The sequence below is a fragment of the Pyrus communis genome, chromosome 16 (genome assembly GCF_041283825.1).
Source record: "Pyrus communis isolate YQ-2024b chromosome 16, ASM4128382v1, whole genome shotgun sequence".
NCBI lineage: Eukaryota > Viridiplantae > Streptophyta > Magnoliopsida > Rosales > Rosaceae > Pyrus > Pyrus communis.
Genome location: NC_142580.1, coordinates 5,369,056 through 5,384,865, shown reverse-complemented (window position 1 = coordinate 5,384,865; position 15,810 = coordinate 5,369,056). Strand labels below are relative to the sequence as shown.

At 39.9% G+C, this 15,810-nt stretch overlaps 4 protein-coding genes across 6 annotated transcripts; 3 read left to right on the top strand and 1 right to left on the bottom strand.

The window, feature by feature from the left end:
- Positions 1-1,842: 1,842 nt before the first annotated feature.
- On the top strand, positions 1,843-2,720 carry LOC137731399 (uncharacterized). The gene has a single exon (XM_068470507.2). The coding sequence runs from the start codon at positions 2,005-2,007 to the stop codon at positions 2,548-2,550; it is 546 nt and encodes a 181-aa protein (XP_068326608.1). The 5' UTR covers positions 1,843-2,004; the 3' UTR covers positions 2,551-2,720.
- Positions 2,721-4,226: 1,506 nt separating this feature from the next.
- Positions 4,227-7,223, top strand: LOC137730505 (basic helix-loop-helix (bHLH) DNA-binding superfamily protein). Its single transcript, XM_068469494.2, has 8 exons — positions 4,227-4,690; positions 4,791-4,970; positions 5,046-5,133; positions 5,464-5,532; positions 5,622-6,104; positions 6,191-6,424; positions 6,526-6,702; positions 6,837-7,223. The coding sequence occupies exons 1-8, from the start codon at positions 4,584-4,586 to the stop codon at positions 6,927-6,929; spliced, it is 1,431 nt and encodes a 476-aa protein (XP_068325595.1). The 5' UTR covers positions 4,227-4,583; the 3' UTR covers positions 6,930-7,223.
- On the bottom strand, positions 7,194-11,487 carry LOC137732546 (proline-rich receptor-like protein kinase PERK12). 3 transcript variants are annotated; one of them, XM_088688283.1, is made up of 9 exons: positions 11,057-11,487; positions 9,863-10,881; positions 9,228-9,659; positions 9,029-9,115; positions 8,706-8,776; positions 8,536-8,612; positions 8,284-8,431; positions 8,016-8,177; positions 7,194-7,923 (listed from the first exon to the last, which is right to left on the bottom strand). In XM_088688283.1, coding segments are annotated over exons 1-9 (2,301 nt in total). In that variant the 5' UTR covers positions 11,059-11,487; the 3' UTR covers positions 7,194-7,620. The 3 variants fall into 3 exon arrangements, with proteins under 3 accessions (XP_088544409.1, XP_088544408.1, XP_068327967.2); XM_088688282.1 differs by having other exon boundaries at positions 11,051-11,365; XM_068471866.2 differs by having other exon boundaries at positions 11,078-11,365.
- Positions 11,488-13,617: 2,130 nt separating this feature from the next.
- Positions 13,618-15,529, top strand: LOC137730436 (putative inactive poly [ADP-ribose] polymerase SRO2). The gene is made up of 4 exons (XM_068469425.2): positions 13,618-14,444; positions 14,565-14,809; positions 14,928-15,079; positions 15,194-15,529. The coding sequence occupies exons 1-4, from the start codon at positions 13,957-13,959 to the stop codon at positions 15,293-15,295; spliced, it is 987 nt and encodes a 328-aa protein (XP_068325526.1). The 5' UTR covers positions 13,618-13,956; the 3' UTR covers positions 15,296-15,529.
- Positions 15,530-15,810: the final 281 nt, after the last annotated feature.

Sequence of the window (15,810 nt, the reverse complement as noted above, 5' to 3'; positions counted from 1 at the left end):
TTCGTTTTGGGCTTTCTAGTTTAAGACCATGTTTTGGTCATGATTTTGCTTGTTTCACCTACTAAATTACAGTTTCTCATCTTCTTATTGAAGGATTTAAAAAAAAAAAAATTTGATACGACAACTGACTTACATCATTGATGAGACACTCTCATAAAGAATGAGATTATGTGCATTAGCTATTGTAAAGCTAAATTAAAACTAAATACAAAAAACTCAGAAATAACTTAATCAATCACGTAATTGAGCTGTTTCTATATGTGGTCCCACAGTAACCTTGAGTGTTTGGATAAACACACTTTTTGACCAGCCAGCGCCCATTGAAATAAAATTAGGATTGACTAGAGTCACACGTTTGAGCTGATTTTTTGACATTCAAACCATGCCAGGGCTTATTATGTTTGTTAGAACTTAGGAGGTGTTAGATGTAAAGACATTCCTTTTCTACATGGTAGGTTTAAGGAAAGGGTTGAGGTAGGGATTAGACCCGTTAATGACATATTTTCAAATTTCGAGTGAACAGATCACTCTTAAGCTAACTCTATTTCCTCGTACGTTACTATAGTACTGCATTATATATTAATTGATGAACGTCATGACAAAATAAAAATAAGAAACAATTATTGAGACTTCAAAATTTTAATTGTGTACTTCTCAAACGAGTATAACAATTCCCAATTAGTGTCACATATAATGTGTATACACTCTTAGCTTTTCTCTAATAATAATAATAATAATAATAACCTAAATCCAAACTGAACCCACGTGGCAGAATCGTTCCTTTATAAAAAAAAAAAAAGGGAATAAAGATGGCAATGAGTGAGCACTGAGTAAAATGCTTCATGATATTTTAAATTATAAAGGCTGGCACTAAAAGCACCAATTTTTAAAATACCATTTCATTTATTTTTTGTAAAGTCTCACTTTGATACTTATTTATTCACCACAAATAACAAATTTTCAAACAAGTTGATGTCTTGACAATTATTATGTTCAAATTTGCACCCTAAATGATTTTTGGATGAACATTTTTTTCTTTTTGAGAAATGCTAAGGAGATTATTTCAAAGTAAAACTCTTCGTGGACTCTCTGCCACCTCACTGTTGAACATTAACTCTCGTATCAATATTATAAAACATTGACAAAAAAAAATTAGATGACAGATAGTTCATGAAGTCATATTTTTTTAAAGAGTCTCTTTAGCATTTATCTTTTTTTTTTTGGGTAAAATAATTTTGGATGAACATATTAAAACAATCATATGTAAGTGCAATAACAGTTTGGAAAGATGTACTTATATATTCCCAGATCAAAGGTTGAGATGGATATGTGCTGGATTGATTCCAATCATATGCTCAATTATGCGATTCCCTAGCAAACAAATGCTACTTTTATTTCTCAAGGGGGCCTTCTGAGAAACACCAATGCACTGTCCAAACTCTAAAGGCTCCAAAATCTTGCTTTCTCTCCATACAAAGCAATCTCTCGCAGCTCCTTCTTCCACAGTAAAGAGATCAACAGGGAATATCTTTACTTGTCTCTTTATTAAAGAAAGTTAATTTCCTACTTTTTTAACACAAATACCAAACAATTGAATCCCGGTGTTAAAGTAACGCTATTTAGCCACATAAAATTCATCACACCGTTGACTATAATGCATGGATATGAACAGAAGATACGGTACGATACGAAGATACGTCAAATTAACAAGAAAAATTTGTATGATTCCGAAAGAATACGACATGACATGAAACGGAAATACGAGATAATACCATCGTGGCCATGTATAGTAGGCTGACACGCTCTCATATTATGTTGATTTTAATATTAATATTCGCATGGCCCAATCTCACATGCAATCATATTAATGTTCTTGCTTGATCCATGGGTAAACCCAATTCTCTCCCTTTGTCTGCACTCAAAGAACAAAGACCTGCCGAGACTTTAACACTAATGAATCCCTAAATCCCATATCCTCTGTATTATCCTATCCATACCATCATCATGTCCTCCTTGCAGCCCCAGCAGCCGCAGCAGCCGCCTGTTGGCCCTGTTCTTGTTTACCCTAACAATGTCAACAAGCAGCCTTCATCTTCCCACCATTCAAACGGCTCATTCGGGACTGTTTTCATCGTGCTGGCCGTTATAATCGTCATCTCTGCCATCGCTTGCTTTCTAGGAAGGCTCTGCAACCGCCGCCTCAACAGCTCGAGACCCCATAGGCAACCGCAGCATAACTTTCGTCCCAAGAAAGAAGCTGGCCGTCCTGATGGCGGTGGTGGAGATCATCACATGGAGTTTGGCAGGGCTCCAAGCTTTCGAGCAGGCCCGAAAGTAGCAGACGTCGAATTCGGATTCGATAGGAAAAACCCGAATGCTAATAGCAGCAGCAGAGGAGAGGGCAGAGGATCCATGAATCATCATCACAACAAACCACATCATAACGGAAATGGTGAAATGGATCATCACATGAAGGGTGAAATGAACCAGCATCCTGGCGGCGACGGCGAGCATCACGTAGGAAGGGGAGATCCCAGAGCCAGTGGATGAAATGATGATCAGTTTAGTAACTTGTTGTAGCTGGATTGGCTTTCCTTTCTAAATTAATCTTCCTGTTTTCTACGTTCGTGTTATTTTTTTTTATTTTCTTTTATTTTTAATTTGTTTCCAACTCTGAAACTTCAAGTGCTAATATAGGTAATGTTAAAAGGTTTGTGGCATATTATGGACTAGTGTACAAATTTATGGCATGGCATGATCTTCAATCACAGAAGGCCAAAACGTTGATCAATGATCTACACTCTTTGCATAGATAAAAAAACAAAATAACTTCTCTCATAAAAATGAAAGTGGAAAACCCTGATCGTTACATGTATTAGTAATATCACGTGACTGTTATACTAAAAAAATGCAACGGGCTTATTCTAAAGTGAAAGAGTTGTTTAAAACAGGGACGAGAAGATAAGTGTCTCAAACCAACCATTCAATGTCATATGAGAAATTTAAAACACGCGGCATCTTGTTACTAATTTATAATGCCACAGTTGCATCCTGAAAATTGTAGGTAAGTCTTTCTCCATTTTCAGATTTCCGCCCAAACAAAATGGAACCAACCACTGTCCATGCCCCGATCAATTATATTGACGACAAATTCACCAACAAGCAACAACAGTTCGTAAGAAGATTTTTTACGAAATAATCAAAATGATTTACGGTGGACAAATTCAAAGATAATTCGTATCGATTTTCATTGTCATGGACTAAAGTAAGAAATTATACATATGATCATTTTTTCTCAAAAGCCTTGAATAAATTCACTGCAAATATACCCAATCTTTCATGGAACTTGGGCTTAGGCTGATGTTATGTGTATGTATAAAACAGCAAGTAGGCTGTCATCATGTATCTGGGCCTTAAGCCCAGACCCAGTAAGAGGCCCAATTATATGACTGGCTTCATCTGTACACAACTGCCTCAAACAGTACTGTTGAGGAATTATCAGAGAATTGTAACCGTCCGGCGAAAGACGGACAACGTATACTGAGATGATATGTACCTTCTAGCTAATATTTTTTTTCCTAAATTTTGTTTTTATCCTCCACCACAATTACATTTGGGTTTCTTTCAATATTTCCACCTCAAAATATTGCATTACCACGCTTCTTACATAAATTTTAGTGATTTTCACGCTTTCGTTTTTTCATTATGCACTCTATCTTTATTTTTGTCTGTTTAATTTTCTTTGCTTTATTCAATCAAGGTTTAACAAGAAAGCTGAGTGCACGGGAGAAAGGAAAGTGTAAAAATTGTAATGCTACGTGTACCGAACCCAATTCACCACACATACATGAGAGATGAGCCTGCATTTTTTTTTTTACTCAAGAAATGATTGTTTTGGAAAAATTATGACTATAGACCCGACGATTTTACCAAGTTCTATTTTGCATTTATGTATTATTTTTAGACAATGCAATGTTCCAAAATATGTTTGAGGGAATTCAAACTTAAGTGAAGGGGACAAACACAACCAATTAATCTAATTGATGTAAGTTCATTCATTTCGACTGTCATGATTCAAGATTAGACCCTTTTTGTTTATTAAAAGGATGACTCTAAGCTAATAAAACTCTCTACTTTACGAATGACAAATGAAAACGTCTATTGTACGCAGTCTTATCTTACTTTAAAAATAGATTGCTTATTAACCATTTCGATTCTTCTTACCCAAGAAAGAAACACTTTAGTATCTTTTTTACCTGTTGCTGTTAAGGGTAGCTTTCAATTCCATTGGGATCGTTTGAACCATTCGGTGGTCGTTTTCTGGACACTGGCTTTAGTCAGTCAAAACTGTCCCTCTCTCTCTCTCTCTCTCTCTCTCTCTCTGCCGGTGGTACAGATTGCCACTGTCACAGATTTGCCCCTCTGATCAAAACGATTCACTCCCAGGGTCCCCATTCCAAAAGCAGAGAGAAGTTTGTTAGCCTTGTCGTGTACCATCTACCCCAAAATTCATTAGCGTGGACTCACCACTCCAACCCATTAGTCACAGTAAACCGTCACAAAAAGGAGGAGAAGGAAAATCAATGAGATTGATAGGTTTGGAGGGAGCAATGGAAAGGCTTCGACCCCTCGTAGAAGCCAAGCAATGGGACTACTGTGTCGTCTGGAAACTCGGCGACGACCCCTCCAGGTAATAGTACCACCAGAACCCCACGTCCAATCTTTTTTTTTTTTTCTTTTCGTTAAAGGTTTGAATTTGTACTTTTTATGTGCTTATTGAAAATTTGCAGATTTATTGAGCTGATGGGTTGCTGCTGCGGCGGCGGGTACGACGGCGGTACTGTCAAAGTGGAAGAAGGAGAGAGCGATGAGACTCGGGTTTGCAGAGATGGGTTTCTGAAGCACTCGATCAGGACTAAGGCTTGTGAGGCGCTTGCTCAGCTTCCTTGTTCCATGCCTCTGTATTCTGGGTAAGCTTTTAGCTCTCTTTGTTTTGGGTTGCGTTTTATGTGTTTGTGTTTTTGCTTATGAGAGATTAAACGCAGGATTCATACGGAGGTGGTGATATCGATGCAACCCAGGTGGCTCTGTGGGCATCCCAATGCCTCGGCTTCAAATCCTTCTCAATCTCACGTGGGTACCCCACAAGTCTCTCACTTTTTTCTTTTCTCATCACTTTTTCTCGGCAACCAAACAGTACGTAGGCTTTGTGTTTTAAAATATGGGCTTTCGAGGTTGGTCACAATCATTCAAATAGTTGCATTGTTTTCAGTGAAAACAGAGAAAACCCCCAGCTCCAGGCTTCTGAAAGTGCCTCTCTAAATTGTTTACTGAAAAATGATCTTTTCATTTTCTGTTTCGTTTCCTAATTTTCCCGGAAACCAAACAGCTCATTAGATGTTTTCCTACACTGGGTGGGAGTTGGACATTCTTCTTAACATGGAATAATCTTACTTTTGACAGGATTCAACTGGAACCCGAGTATTGATCCCAATGCTTAGTGGCCTTATTGAGCTCTTCTCCACAAAGAACGTACGATTTTAATTCCTGTCTTTTCTAATTGTATTCAGACTGCGGTATACATTTTCTCCAACTTGAATAGCGTACATTTCGCTTTTCAGATTCCAGAAAATCGAAAGATGGTAGAGTTGTTTATGGCTTCATTTAATGTCTCTGTAAAACAAGAAGTCATATCTGCACATGATTATGCCAGTGTGAGCCTCAATGCTAGTGAACCACAAAGGGTGCTACCTTCTTTGAGTTTTGCAAGCGTCATTCCTAGGCCACACGTTTTCCCCTCAGTTTCCCCATCGACCTCCTGCCCTGAGGGATCATCCAGTGGTTCGAACCCTTCAAGTCATCAACATCCATTGCTGTCTTCGCACTCTAAAAAGCCCAAGTGTGGCGACAACTTGTTCCAGCAACCAGCAGGCTTTGCTTCGGGCAGTGGCAGTGTCAGTGTGGAAGAGGAACATAATGCAAAGGTTAACAGGAAACAAAGCGGGCACTACCGATCCAAGAATCTCATAGCTGAGAGAAATAGGAGGACGAAGATCAAAGACGGGCTCTTTGCTCTGCGTTCTCTAGTCCCGAAAATAACCAAGGTTGAGACCCTCTTATCTATGAAATACTTTTTCTTTGCTTTTTATTTATCTTTTGATCTTATCATCCGTCCGTTGAATTATTGTAGATGAATACAGCTGCTATTGTAGGAGATGCTATTGAATATATAGAAGAGTTGCAGAAGAAGGAGAAAGAACTTCAAGATGAGCTCAGGGAACTTGATGAAGAGGAGGACCTCACCAAGACCAAAGCGGATATGAAAGTTTTGGCCTTGGACGAGAGAAAAGAAGGCAGAATTTGCTTGACTTCTGCAGAGCAAAACAAGAGTTCCTCCAGTTTTGTCCGAAAAAGTCCAACCGTTGTATGCATAGCTTTTAATTTATCATCGCACCTACTTGAGCTTTCACATCCAACTTACACACTAGATACGTTTCAGTTCATTTATGTCCTGCTTTTTCTTAGGTGCAAGTGGAAGTGAACCAGATTGGCAAAAGAGATTGCTTGATTAAGCTGTTCTCTGAGCATAACCGAGGCGGGTTTGCAAGGTTGATGGAGAATATGGATTCCTTAGGACTTCAAGTTGTTGATGCCAATGTCACCACATTCGACGGAAATGTCCTAAATATTCTCAAGGTTGAGGTAATATTCCAATAAAGAAAATTCATCTTGTATTTGAACCTTTCATAAGAAATCATGACTTATCGAGTGAGTAAGAACAATTTATTTTGCTCATTTTTCTTAAATACACATTGCATTGTTGTGTTCATCCACAGGCAAACAAAGACATTCAGGCAAAGAAATTGAGAGACAGTTTAATCCAGCTAACAAGGGAGACAAATCAGACTGTTCATAAAGGGATAATCTGATCGATTATCGTTGATTTCAGAATACCAAAGGTTTCATCCAAGAACATCTAAACAGCTCCTTTAGCCATGTCAAAGTATGGAAGATTATTCTTCTTTCATTTATCGTCGGAAGTATGGAAGTTTTGGAGGCCAACATGACAGGTTTTTCCATTTCATCTCCTCATATATGAGCAAACTCATTCTTCAAGGACCTTTAAAAATAGATTACTGGGTCTAATGAAGTACAATTACAGTAAAATATTCTGCTAATGATTGCATCGTCGATTAATCAATGCTAAATTCATATGATTGATACATTCCGAGATCCCAAAAGTGTGTAAATACAAAAATTAGGCACATTTAATTGAAATCTTATTTCTCTAACTCTATTATCAATACAGATTCTTCGTATTAATGACTAAAAAAAGTACCTTGAGTAAACTTTACAAGCTCTTCCCTGCTGGTAATGCGTCTAGGGAACGACCTTCATCAAGGAAAAATGGAGAAGAAAAAAAACAAGCAGCAGCTTAATTTACACTAATATGTCAGATTTAGTCAATAAATTTAACGAATGTGGTCTACTGTCTCCCTGTTTCTTTCGCTCTCTCTCTCTCTCAAACTCTCTGTGGAGTACCATGAGTTAACAATGTCAAGATGACGAGTGTGTGGACATTCAGAAATCAATTCACAATTATTTCGCCACTCTTTCTATTCAGAACCGTCTGCCTTGATTTCTACTGATTATCTGCTCACCACCACGCGTGGTAAAAGCTCGAGTATCTGATTCATCACTTGAAGGATCCTGGCGAGTCCATAAACTTTGGGGTCCTGATACCTCTCTGGAAGTGAAATCTGCACTGGATATCTCTGAGCTGCCTCCGCTTCCTAATGCCATCCTTCTGAATCTATTAATGTCTTCATTGTACTGGCCAGAGTCATATGCAGTACTCTGCCCAACTTTCACTCCGTTCGTTAGATCAGATAATTCGCCTTCACAGTCCAATGCTCTTACCACCTGAAAAATAAATCATCCAGTAAGTCTGTAGTGGTGACAATAAGTCCAATACGCAAATAATTGTCATCATTGTTCTGTTTATTAGTATTCACCTGCGCCATTCGTGGTCGTTTTATAGCAGAATGACGCACGCACGCAGCTGCAGCCTCGATCATTCTGAACATTTCACCCTCCACATAATGTTTCTCAAGCCGAAGATCTACTAATTCACTCAAATCTCCAGTTTCAAGGGCTTGAATAAGAAGCGGACGAGCCTGCAAAATTTTAGACAGAAATTTATTGAATGTGAAAACAAAGTGGATTGCTAAATCAGTGACGAGCTGCATTTTGACATGTTTGCAAAGCGAAAGGTGTTCATACCCATTCAACCAAACTCTCATCCCCTAAAGGTCGACTTGGATCAACAGGTTTCCGCCCAGTTACAAGCTCTAGAAGCACAACTCCGAACGAATATACATCTGATCTGTCTGTCAATTTGCCGCTATTTGCATACTCAGGTGCCATGTACCTGAAACCAAATCGAACATAAGTTCCAAGGTTGTAATTTAAGTGTCACAGATGAGCAATGCGGTCATCAGGCAATAGTTCCCGAGTTTACAAGGTCTGTTTTACCCGAATGTTCCCATGACCCGAGTGGATACGTGAGTATTCATGTCGTTTGTAAGTTTGGCAAGCCCAAAGTCTGCAACCTGTGTTTGAAGAAATTCAAGATTTAGAAACTAGAGGCTCGCTGTCATAAAAACAAAATCAGTACAACATGAAATGAACAGGTATAGACATGCCTGTGCTTCAAAGGCATCATCCAGCAGAATGTTTGCCGATTTAATGTCTCTGTGAATGATTTTTGGATGGCCTTCAAACAAATCGTACAAGGAAAATGGACAAAGTGAGATAATTTGGACAGAAAGCGCTGACAATAGCCACTGAGGGAGTGGGCAAAAGGCCTACAAGCAGCTAATGAGGCGCGTAAAAGATGCATACCTGTGGCTAATAGCATTATTAGCCACTGATACGTCTTTTACCCACTCCATTATGTACCGCTAATGTCAGTGACTATTATCGGATCTAATAACATAAAGTCACAAAGATGCATATAGGTACGTACAGTCTTCGTGTAAATATGCCAAGCCTTTTGCTGACCCCAAAGCAATCTTGAGTCTCTTGGTCCATTCCAACACCGGCATTCCGGCACCTGAAATTAGATAACAAATCAACATTTTGAAATACCATAACAAGTAGCTGAATATGGGAGAAATAAAACTAATAACATCAAAAGATGAGGTTAATTAGACTGGATCACCTACCATGCAAATGGTGCTCAAGAGTTTTATTGGGAACAAATTCATAGATAAGCAATCTTTGCTGTTCAGAGATGCAATATCCCACCAGAGAGAGCAAGTAACGATGATGCACGCGACTAATAATCTCAACTTCAGCCCTAAATTCCTTCTCTCCCTGTCCGCTACCAGCCTTGAGCTGCTTGACTGCCACAACTCTTCCGTCCGGCATCCAGCCCTTGTACACACATCCGAAACCACCCTCACCGAGAACGTTTTGACGTGAAAATCCATTCGTTATCTCCATCAACTCTTCGTAGGTGAAATGAACCTTGTTAGCAGCAATGAGACCGGAATCTCCAGAACTCTGCGGGGAAGGTCCGGGCTGTCCACTCGAATAGAAGCTCTCTGTTGGACCAGAAGCTGCAGAACTCTGTTGCTGCGCATGATAATATGCACCTGCATCACATACGAGGCACAATTATTGAGCTCATTCTACGTACACTTTATATTACCCTTATGTTAGACCACCACTAGAAGAAAAACTGAGTATAGCTAGTGCGGTATTAGCCACTACAAAATAATATTATCTTTACAATGTCATTACAGAATAGGGTGTATAAATGAGTCAACAATGTACACAATTAACGGACAATCTTTACCTGGAGTTGATAAGTTAGTGCCAGGGGGACCAGGGGTGGGAGGCATGTAATTTGGGGGGTATGGTTGGGCCTGCTTCTTTCTCTTCCTTACAAACACAACAATGAGGGCTACCAAGGCAATGAGGAAAACTCCAGCTAACGTCAAGCCAATGACAGTGCCTGTATGCCTGCTACTACTACCCCCTGAGTCGTCTGAAGCTGCAGACCGACTTCTGGTTGAGGGAGGGGAGAGGGTGGGGATGGAATTAGCAGGGCGAGGGAGAGGCTGAGTTGTAGTTCCTGAACCTGGAACCGCTGGAGGGCTAGGCACTGTAGGAGGAGATGGGGTGGTGGGGTTGGTTGAAGGTGTACCTGGAGGTGGAGAGGCTGGAGGCGACTGAGAGTCACTAGGTGAGGATTGAGAGGAGCCTCCGCCTTGTGATGAATCAGTTGGTGGTGATTTAGATGATGAACTGCCGCCAGAGGATGATGGTTGAGGAGCATTCTCATCGGAAGAACCGCTAGGTGGCGGTGGAGAAGCTGGAGGAGAAGGCGACGATGATCCAGATGGCGATCCTTTGTCTTTAGAGGGTGAAGGTGGTGGTGAGCGACGAGGAAGAGGTGACTTTGGTGGCGATGATGACGGTGGTGGTGAAGACGGAGGTGGTGACGATGGTGGAGGTGATGATGGCGGCGGAGATGGTGGTGGTGGTGAAGGTTTGGGGGATGGTGAAGACTTTGGGGCAGGTGAGTCTGATTTTGGAGGCGGAGACTCTGATTTCGGAGGGGGCGCTTGTGATGGCGGAGGTGGGGAAGGCGTAGACGGTGTTGATTTGCTGTCCTCGGTACTATCGTGGGGCTGCGCGGTGATCTTGCTGTCACTTAACGTTGCCGCGATTGGTGAGTCATGATGAGGTGGTGAATTAGGGTCAGGAGGGTGAGATTCATGCTCATTTGAGTCCGACATAATTCTCCTTCCTTTAATTCGTAACCTCTCTCCCTTTTTCTTTCTATCAAGGTTTCCTCCTTCCCAATTTCCCCTGTAATAATTAGTTTAGCACAAGATTAATTAACTAAACCTTTCATTAAATCCAATATTTACCAGAGGAAAAAAAGGCCTAAACAAATAATAATAATAATAAACCCAATAATCCTATGTAATGCGGCAAAGGTTTGAAGCACGCAAAAAACGAAAAAAGCAACAAGAACCTGTACATGCAATAATGCAACTTTTACGTTGGATAGGTTTGCATGGATGCGGTAGCAGCTACGTACATACTTCACGTACGTACAATTGGCCTCAACTCCGTCTGCATGCAAGCAACCATGCACGTACGTACGATTAAATAAAAACCTATCTCTCTAATTCAAACAAATTAATTGTGTTTGCGTTCCGAGAGAGAGAGAGAGAGCGGAATTAGAGAGATTATACAGAGATGGATACAGATCGAGAGGGTGGTTGTGAGAGAACTGAAAAGCATTCAACACCACCCACACCACCACCTAATGCCACCAAAAACAACCAAATTAAAAATAAAGAAAAATGATTTGAAAAAGGTAAAAAAAAACAATCCCGAAAATTTCTCTCTTGGTTTTTCTTATTAAGGTGTTTTTTGTATGTGTGTATTTTGTGGTTTTTTTGGGTTGGTTAAACCCCAACTGTCGCTCTCTTATTTCTGAGCTGCTGCTCCTCCTTGTATGTCGGGTTACCGTCCAACCTAAACGGGATGGTGGGTAATGCTTTTGTGTCACGCCAAGTCGTGCCAGTCGGGTCGAGCAGGATCGGAATCGGCGTCGTGGTGAATGTGTTTGTTCCTCTAACTCAAACTCGATTTCAATCTCATTTTTCTTCCTCTAACTCAAAAGTCGTCATTTTATTCCATAAAGCTTAAAATCCACTCCAATTTGCCCCACCCCCGGGAAACCCAATTTTGCCTCCTAAAACTCAAAAGTCGACGTCTGACTCTATAAAACTAAAAATTCGCTCCACATCACCTTAATTATGTTGATTTCATTAGGTAAGTTTCGTTTGGGTGCACTAGGCTAATCAATTTTTATTTTTTTATTTCTTTCATCTCTACAACTCAAGCACATCCATCCAAAAATTCCAAAATTTTAATTTCTTCTTTTAAACTTAATATTTTCTCTTAAAAGTTGACTGTTAACGCATAGTGAAGATTTATAATCAAATCCACTTACACATGTGGCATAGTCTTATTGGGTTGTGGGTCCCATAAATGTTTCAGGAGGTCATTTTTGAGTTTTAGTAAGAAAGAGAGAGAGTCCACTAGTTAAAGTGGAATGGATTTTGAGTTTTAGGGAATAAAATGATGATTTTTGAGTTACAAGAGTAAACTGAGATCAAAATCGAGTTCCAGAAAGTATAGCTAAAATAAGCATAAATAATGCTCATCGATTTTTTTGAGGAAAGATCGTGTTTTTTCTTCTTCTTTTCGCTAAGAGAGGAAAGATAATGTCTCCCTACTAATAGAATTTTTTTTATTATCATTAAAGGGAGGAGGGATGAAGAGATTGGAGGGTTCGAAACTATTATAATAATTTAAGAAAGAGAGAAGTTTCGAACCTGGGCACATGTGTAGAAAACCAACACCCTATCCACTAAGATATTGGACCGCATGCGTAATACTAGGTAACCCAACTTAATATGTACTTTAATTCTAGTTAAAATTCAACTAATAATTGCAATAAAAGAATTTATGATGTAAAATATGTCACATAATTTGTTGTATAAATTTGGTGTATACAGCACCACCCATTTGCTACAAAAATTGTACTTTTGAATGGTAATATCCACGAATTATGGGATCCCAAATGGGTATCTTATTACGTGTCTCAAAAACACCAATTACCAAATCAAGAGTATAGTAAGAATTTAAGAATGTGCATAGCAACATCAATGATAAGTATTAAAGGGATTGCAAAAGCAACAACTTAAAAAAGATAAAATAAACTTGACAAAAATAGCAAAGAGAAACCAAAAAACTCACATCACTAAAATGTAATATGACTGTTCTTACGAATCAAAGTTACATTGCCAAAATAAAAACCAGCGCCATATTGCCAAAGAGAACTTGTAGAACAATGGGCAAATTTGGGAGAGATTATCTTTAGCAATCTAAATGTGCATCACATCATAACACTCAAACACTAATTTGAAGGTTGAAAATCTCTTAGAATCTACATTCGACATCACCCATTAATAAGTAATTTTCTTCATAATTTGATACTTTACGTGTTTCTTACTACGATTATCAGCATGGCCTCAAGCACACTACACTTCTTAAGTGATTTTTAAACCAACAAGAATTTTAAATTCAATTTATTCAGGGAGTTATTTTCCCTCAAATAGCACAAAATACCATATACAATTTTGAAACCTCTGTTGCTTGGAACTAAAGAAAAGATGAAGACATGTCACGTGACCAAAACAACACTTTTTTTTTTTTTGGGTACCCCCACGTGCGATAAAAACGAACAATTCTCTATAGCCCACGTCCCAATTGGACCATGGACCCACTCAAGGTCCAATCCAAATTTTATTTATAAACTCTTATTTATATTAAATTTTATTAAATATTTCCTTACGCAAATTGGAAACCAAATCCAAATCTGAGTAGGAAAACTTGCTGCGAAAGTAAACGGATGAAAAACAACCCACGTCCCGCATGACCGGCATTAAATTCCCGAAATTACCAAACCACCCTCCCACCAAACCCGCAGATACCTAAAATATCCCTATCAACGGTCCACAAAACGGTCCCTTCCCGGGCGGCATATCTAATTTGCCGCTGTGCAAATTAGACAATCCATACAATTCAAAATCCTATTTTCTAGAGGCCACGAAAGGTTCCCACCGCCTGAGACTAGTTACGCACAGTGACTCCGCCGTAAATTAAAACTCTAAACCGCCACGAATCTCCGAAGTGCCTCCGATAAATAAAACCTTTCCTGATCCATTTGTCCCGGATTCTCAGATTTCGAACCGTTTCTTGCTTCTGGATTTTTTTTTTAAATTTTGTATTCAGAGTTATTTGTAGTTATTTTTCTTTCAATTTCTCGCCGATCCGGTCGCTTAATTCGTAAGTTTAGCAGCGATGTCGACCGATGAGTTTGAATTCGAAGACCAAATCTCGATGACTATTGATAATGGCGAAGAAATTCTGGATTCTGGGTCTGATGGGGGCGATTCGAACGACGCAGTTTCGGGTCGGTTTGGGGTTTTCACCCGGAGCGGGATGGTCCGGGTGGACGACGAGAGTTTCGAACACGAGATCATCAGGAAGAGCTTTGTTTTGGGCATGGGTTTGGCCGGGAGGGACACGAATATTGTGGCGGTGCACAAGAACTTGAGCTCCGATCCTACGAGGAGGGCGAGGTTCGAATCGTTCAAGATTTTCATTCAGGCGGTGGCTCGGAAATGCGGCGGGAACGCCAACGTTAAGTACGGCTGGTACGGCGGATCGAAGGAGGAGCTTTGTGATGTTTTGATCCATGGCTTCAGTCGGTCCAGGGAGCCTGCTCCAAATGAAGTGTCGTACGGTGTCGGTGTTCATATGATTCCTGCCGAATTTACATGTGATGGGTGAGTTTTTTTATTTTTACCTCTTGTTTGTGTTTGATCTTTGAGAAATTTGCTATCTTTGAAATCGAAGCGCTTCATTTTTATCGAAGAATTGATGGGTTGTATTGAGCGTTTGGGTAGGGCATTGTCGTCGGTTGTTGATGAAAGTGGGCTGAAGCACATCTTGCTGTGCCGTGTGATATTGGGGAAGGCGGAAATGGTCGTGCCGGGGTCGAAGCAATCACAACCAAGCTCCAAGGAGGTGGACACTGGAGTGGACAATTTGGTCAATCCAAGAAGATATGTTGTTTGGAGTGCTATCATGAACTCTCACATATACCCTTGCTATTTGATCAGCTTCAAAGCTCCTAGTACTCTCCCAAATGGTTAGTAGCGCAATTCGAAAGTCAAATTGATGATTTGGTTTCTGTTATTTCTTTTGATTTGTTCGATGGAGATTTCGGGTTTTCGAAATGAGATTTGACTCTGGTTTCGTATGTTCAGTTATTTCAGGTGTTCCAACAATGCAGCGGAGTGCTTTGAGACCACCCCCCACGTCTCCATGGATGAGCTTCCCTGCTCTGCTGTCCATTCTCTCAAAGTTCTTGCCTCCGACGAAAATGCAGTTGCTCGTTGTTTGTCACAACGAATTCAGAGTAAGTTTTTATGGAGTTTTCTATTTAGCATGTTTAATTTTCATGAATGGCGACGCCTAATTTCGAACTCTCCGGTTATTCATTGTGCTTATGTGTGTTCGATGGATTTTACAGGCGAACAAGATAACGCGCCCGCAGCTGATACAGAGAGTGAGGCAGATTGCCGGTGACAGGCTGTTGATTGGAGTGATCAAATCTGTCAAGAGGCATGACTGATGCCGGGGCAAATGCATGACGTTGTTGGTGTAGTTTTTTGTTGAACAACCCTTAGGGCTTTATTTTTGGATACACAGATTTAGAGATGATTTAGATAGACAAGTCACCCACAGGTTTTTTGTTTTTCCAAATGTCGAATATTAGCAAAATTCAAGCCGGTTTCCTTCTTCATTGCATCAAACTCTGCCCTGTAACGAAAAATCGAAATCAAAATATACAGATTGGTTCTCAAAATTGGTGGTTTCTGGTTGTTTCTTCATGTGTAGCAGTGACCGACTTTGAATTGGCAGATATGTGAAGTGTAGCAAGTTGTGACCCACTTTGAATTATAGCGGCCCTTTTTTGTGTTTGACTTTCGTCGCCCTTGGCCGGCTGAGAATATTAATCAATTGCTTGATCAGCAAGCATAAAAAAAATAAAATGAGAAATTGGTTGCCTTCACATGAAGAAAGAGGAGATGAGGGTAGAAAGCAAAAACCAATTAAGAATTGAAGTAAAAAATGAAGATAAAATCA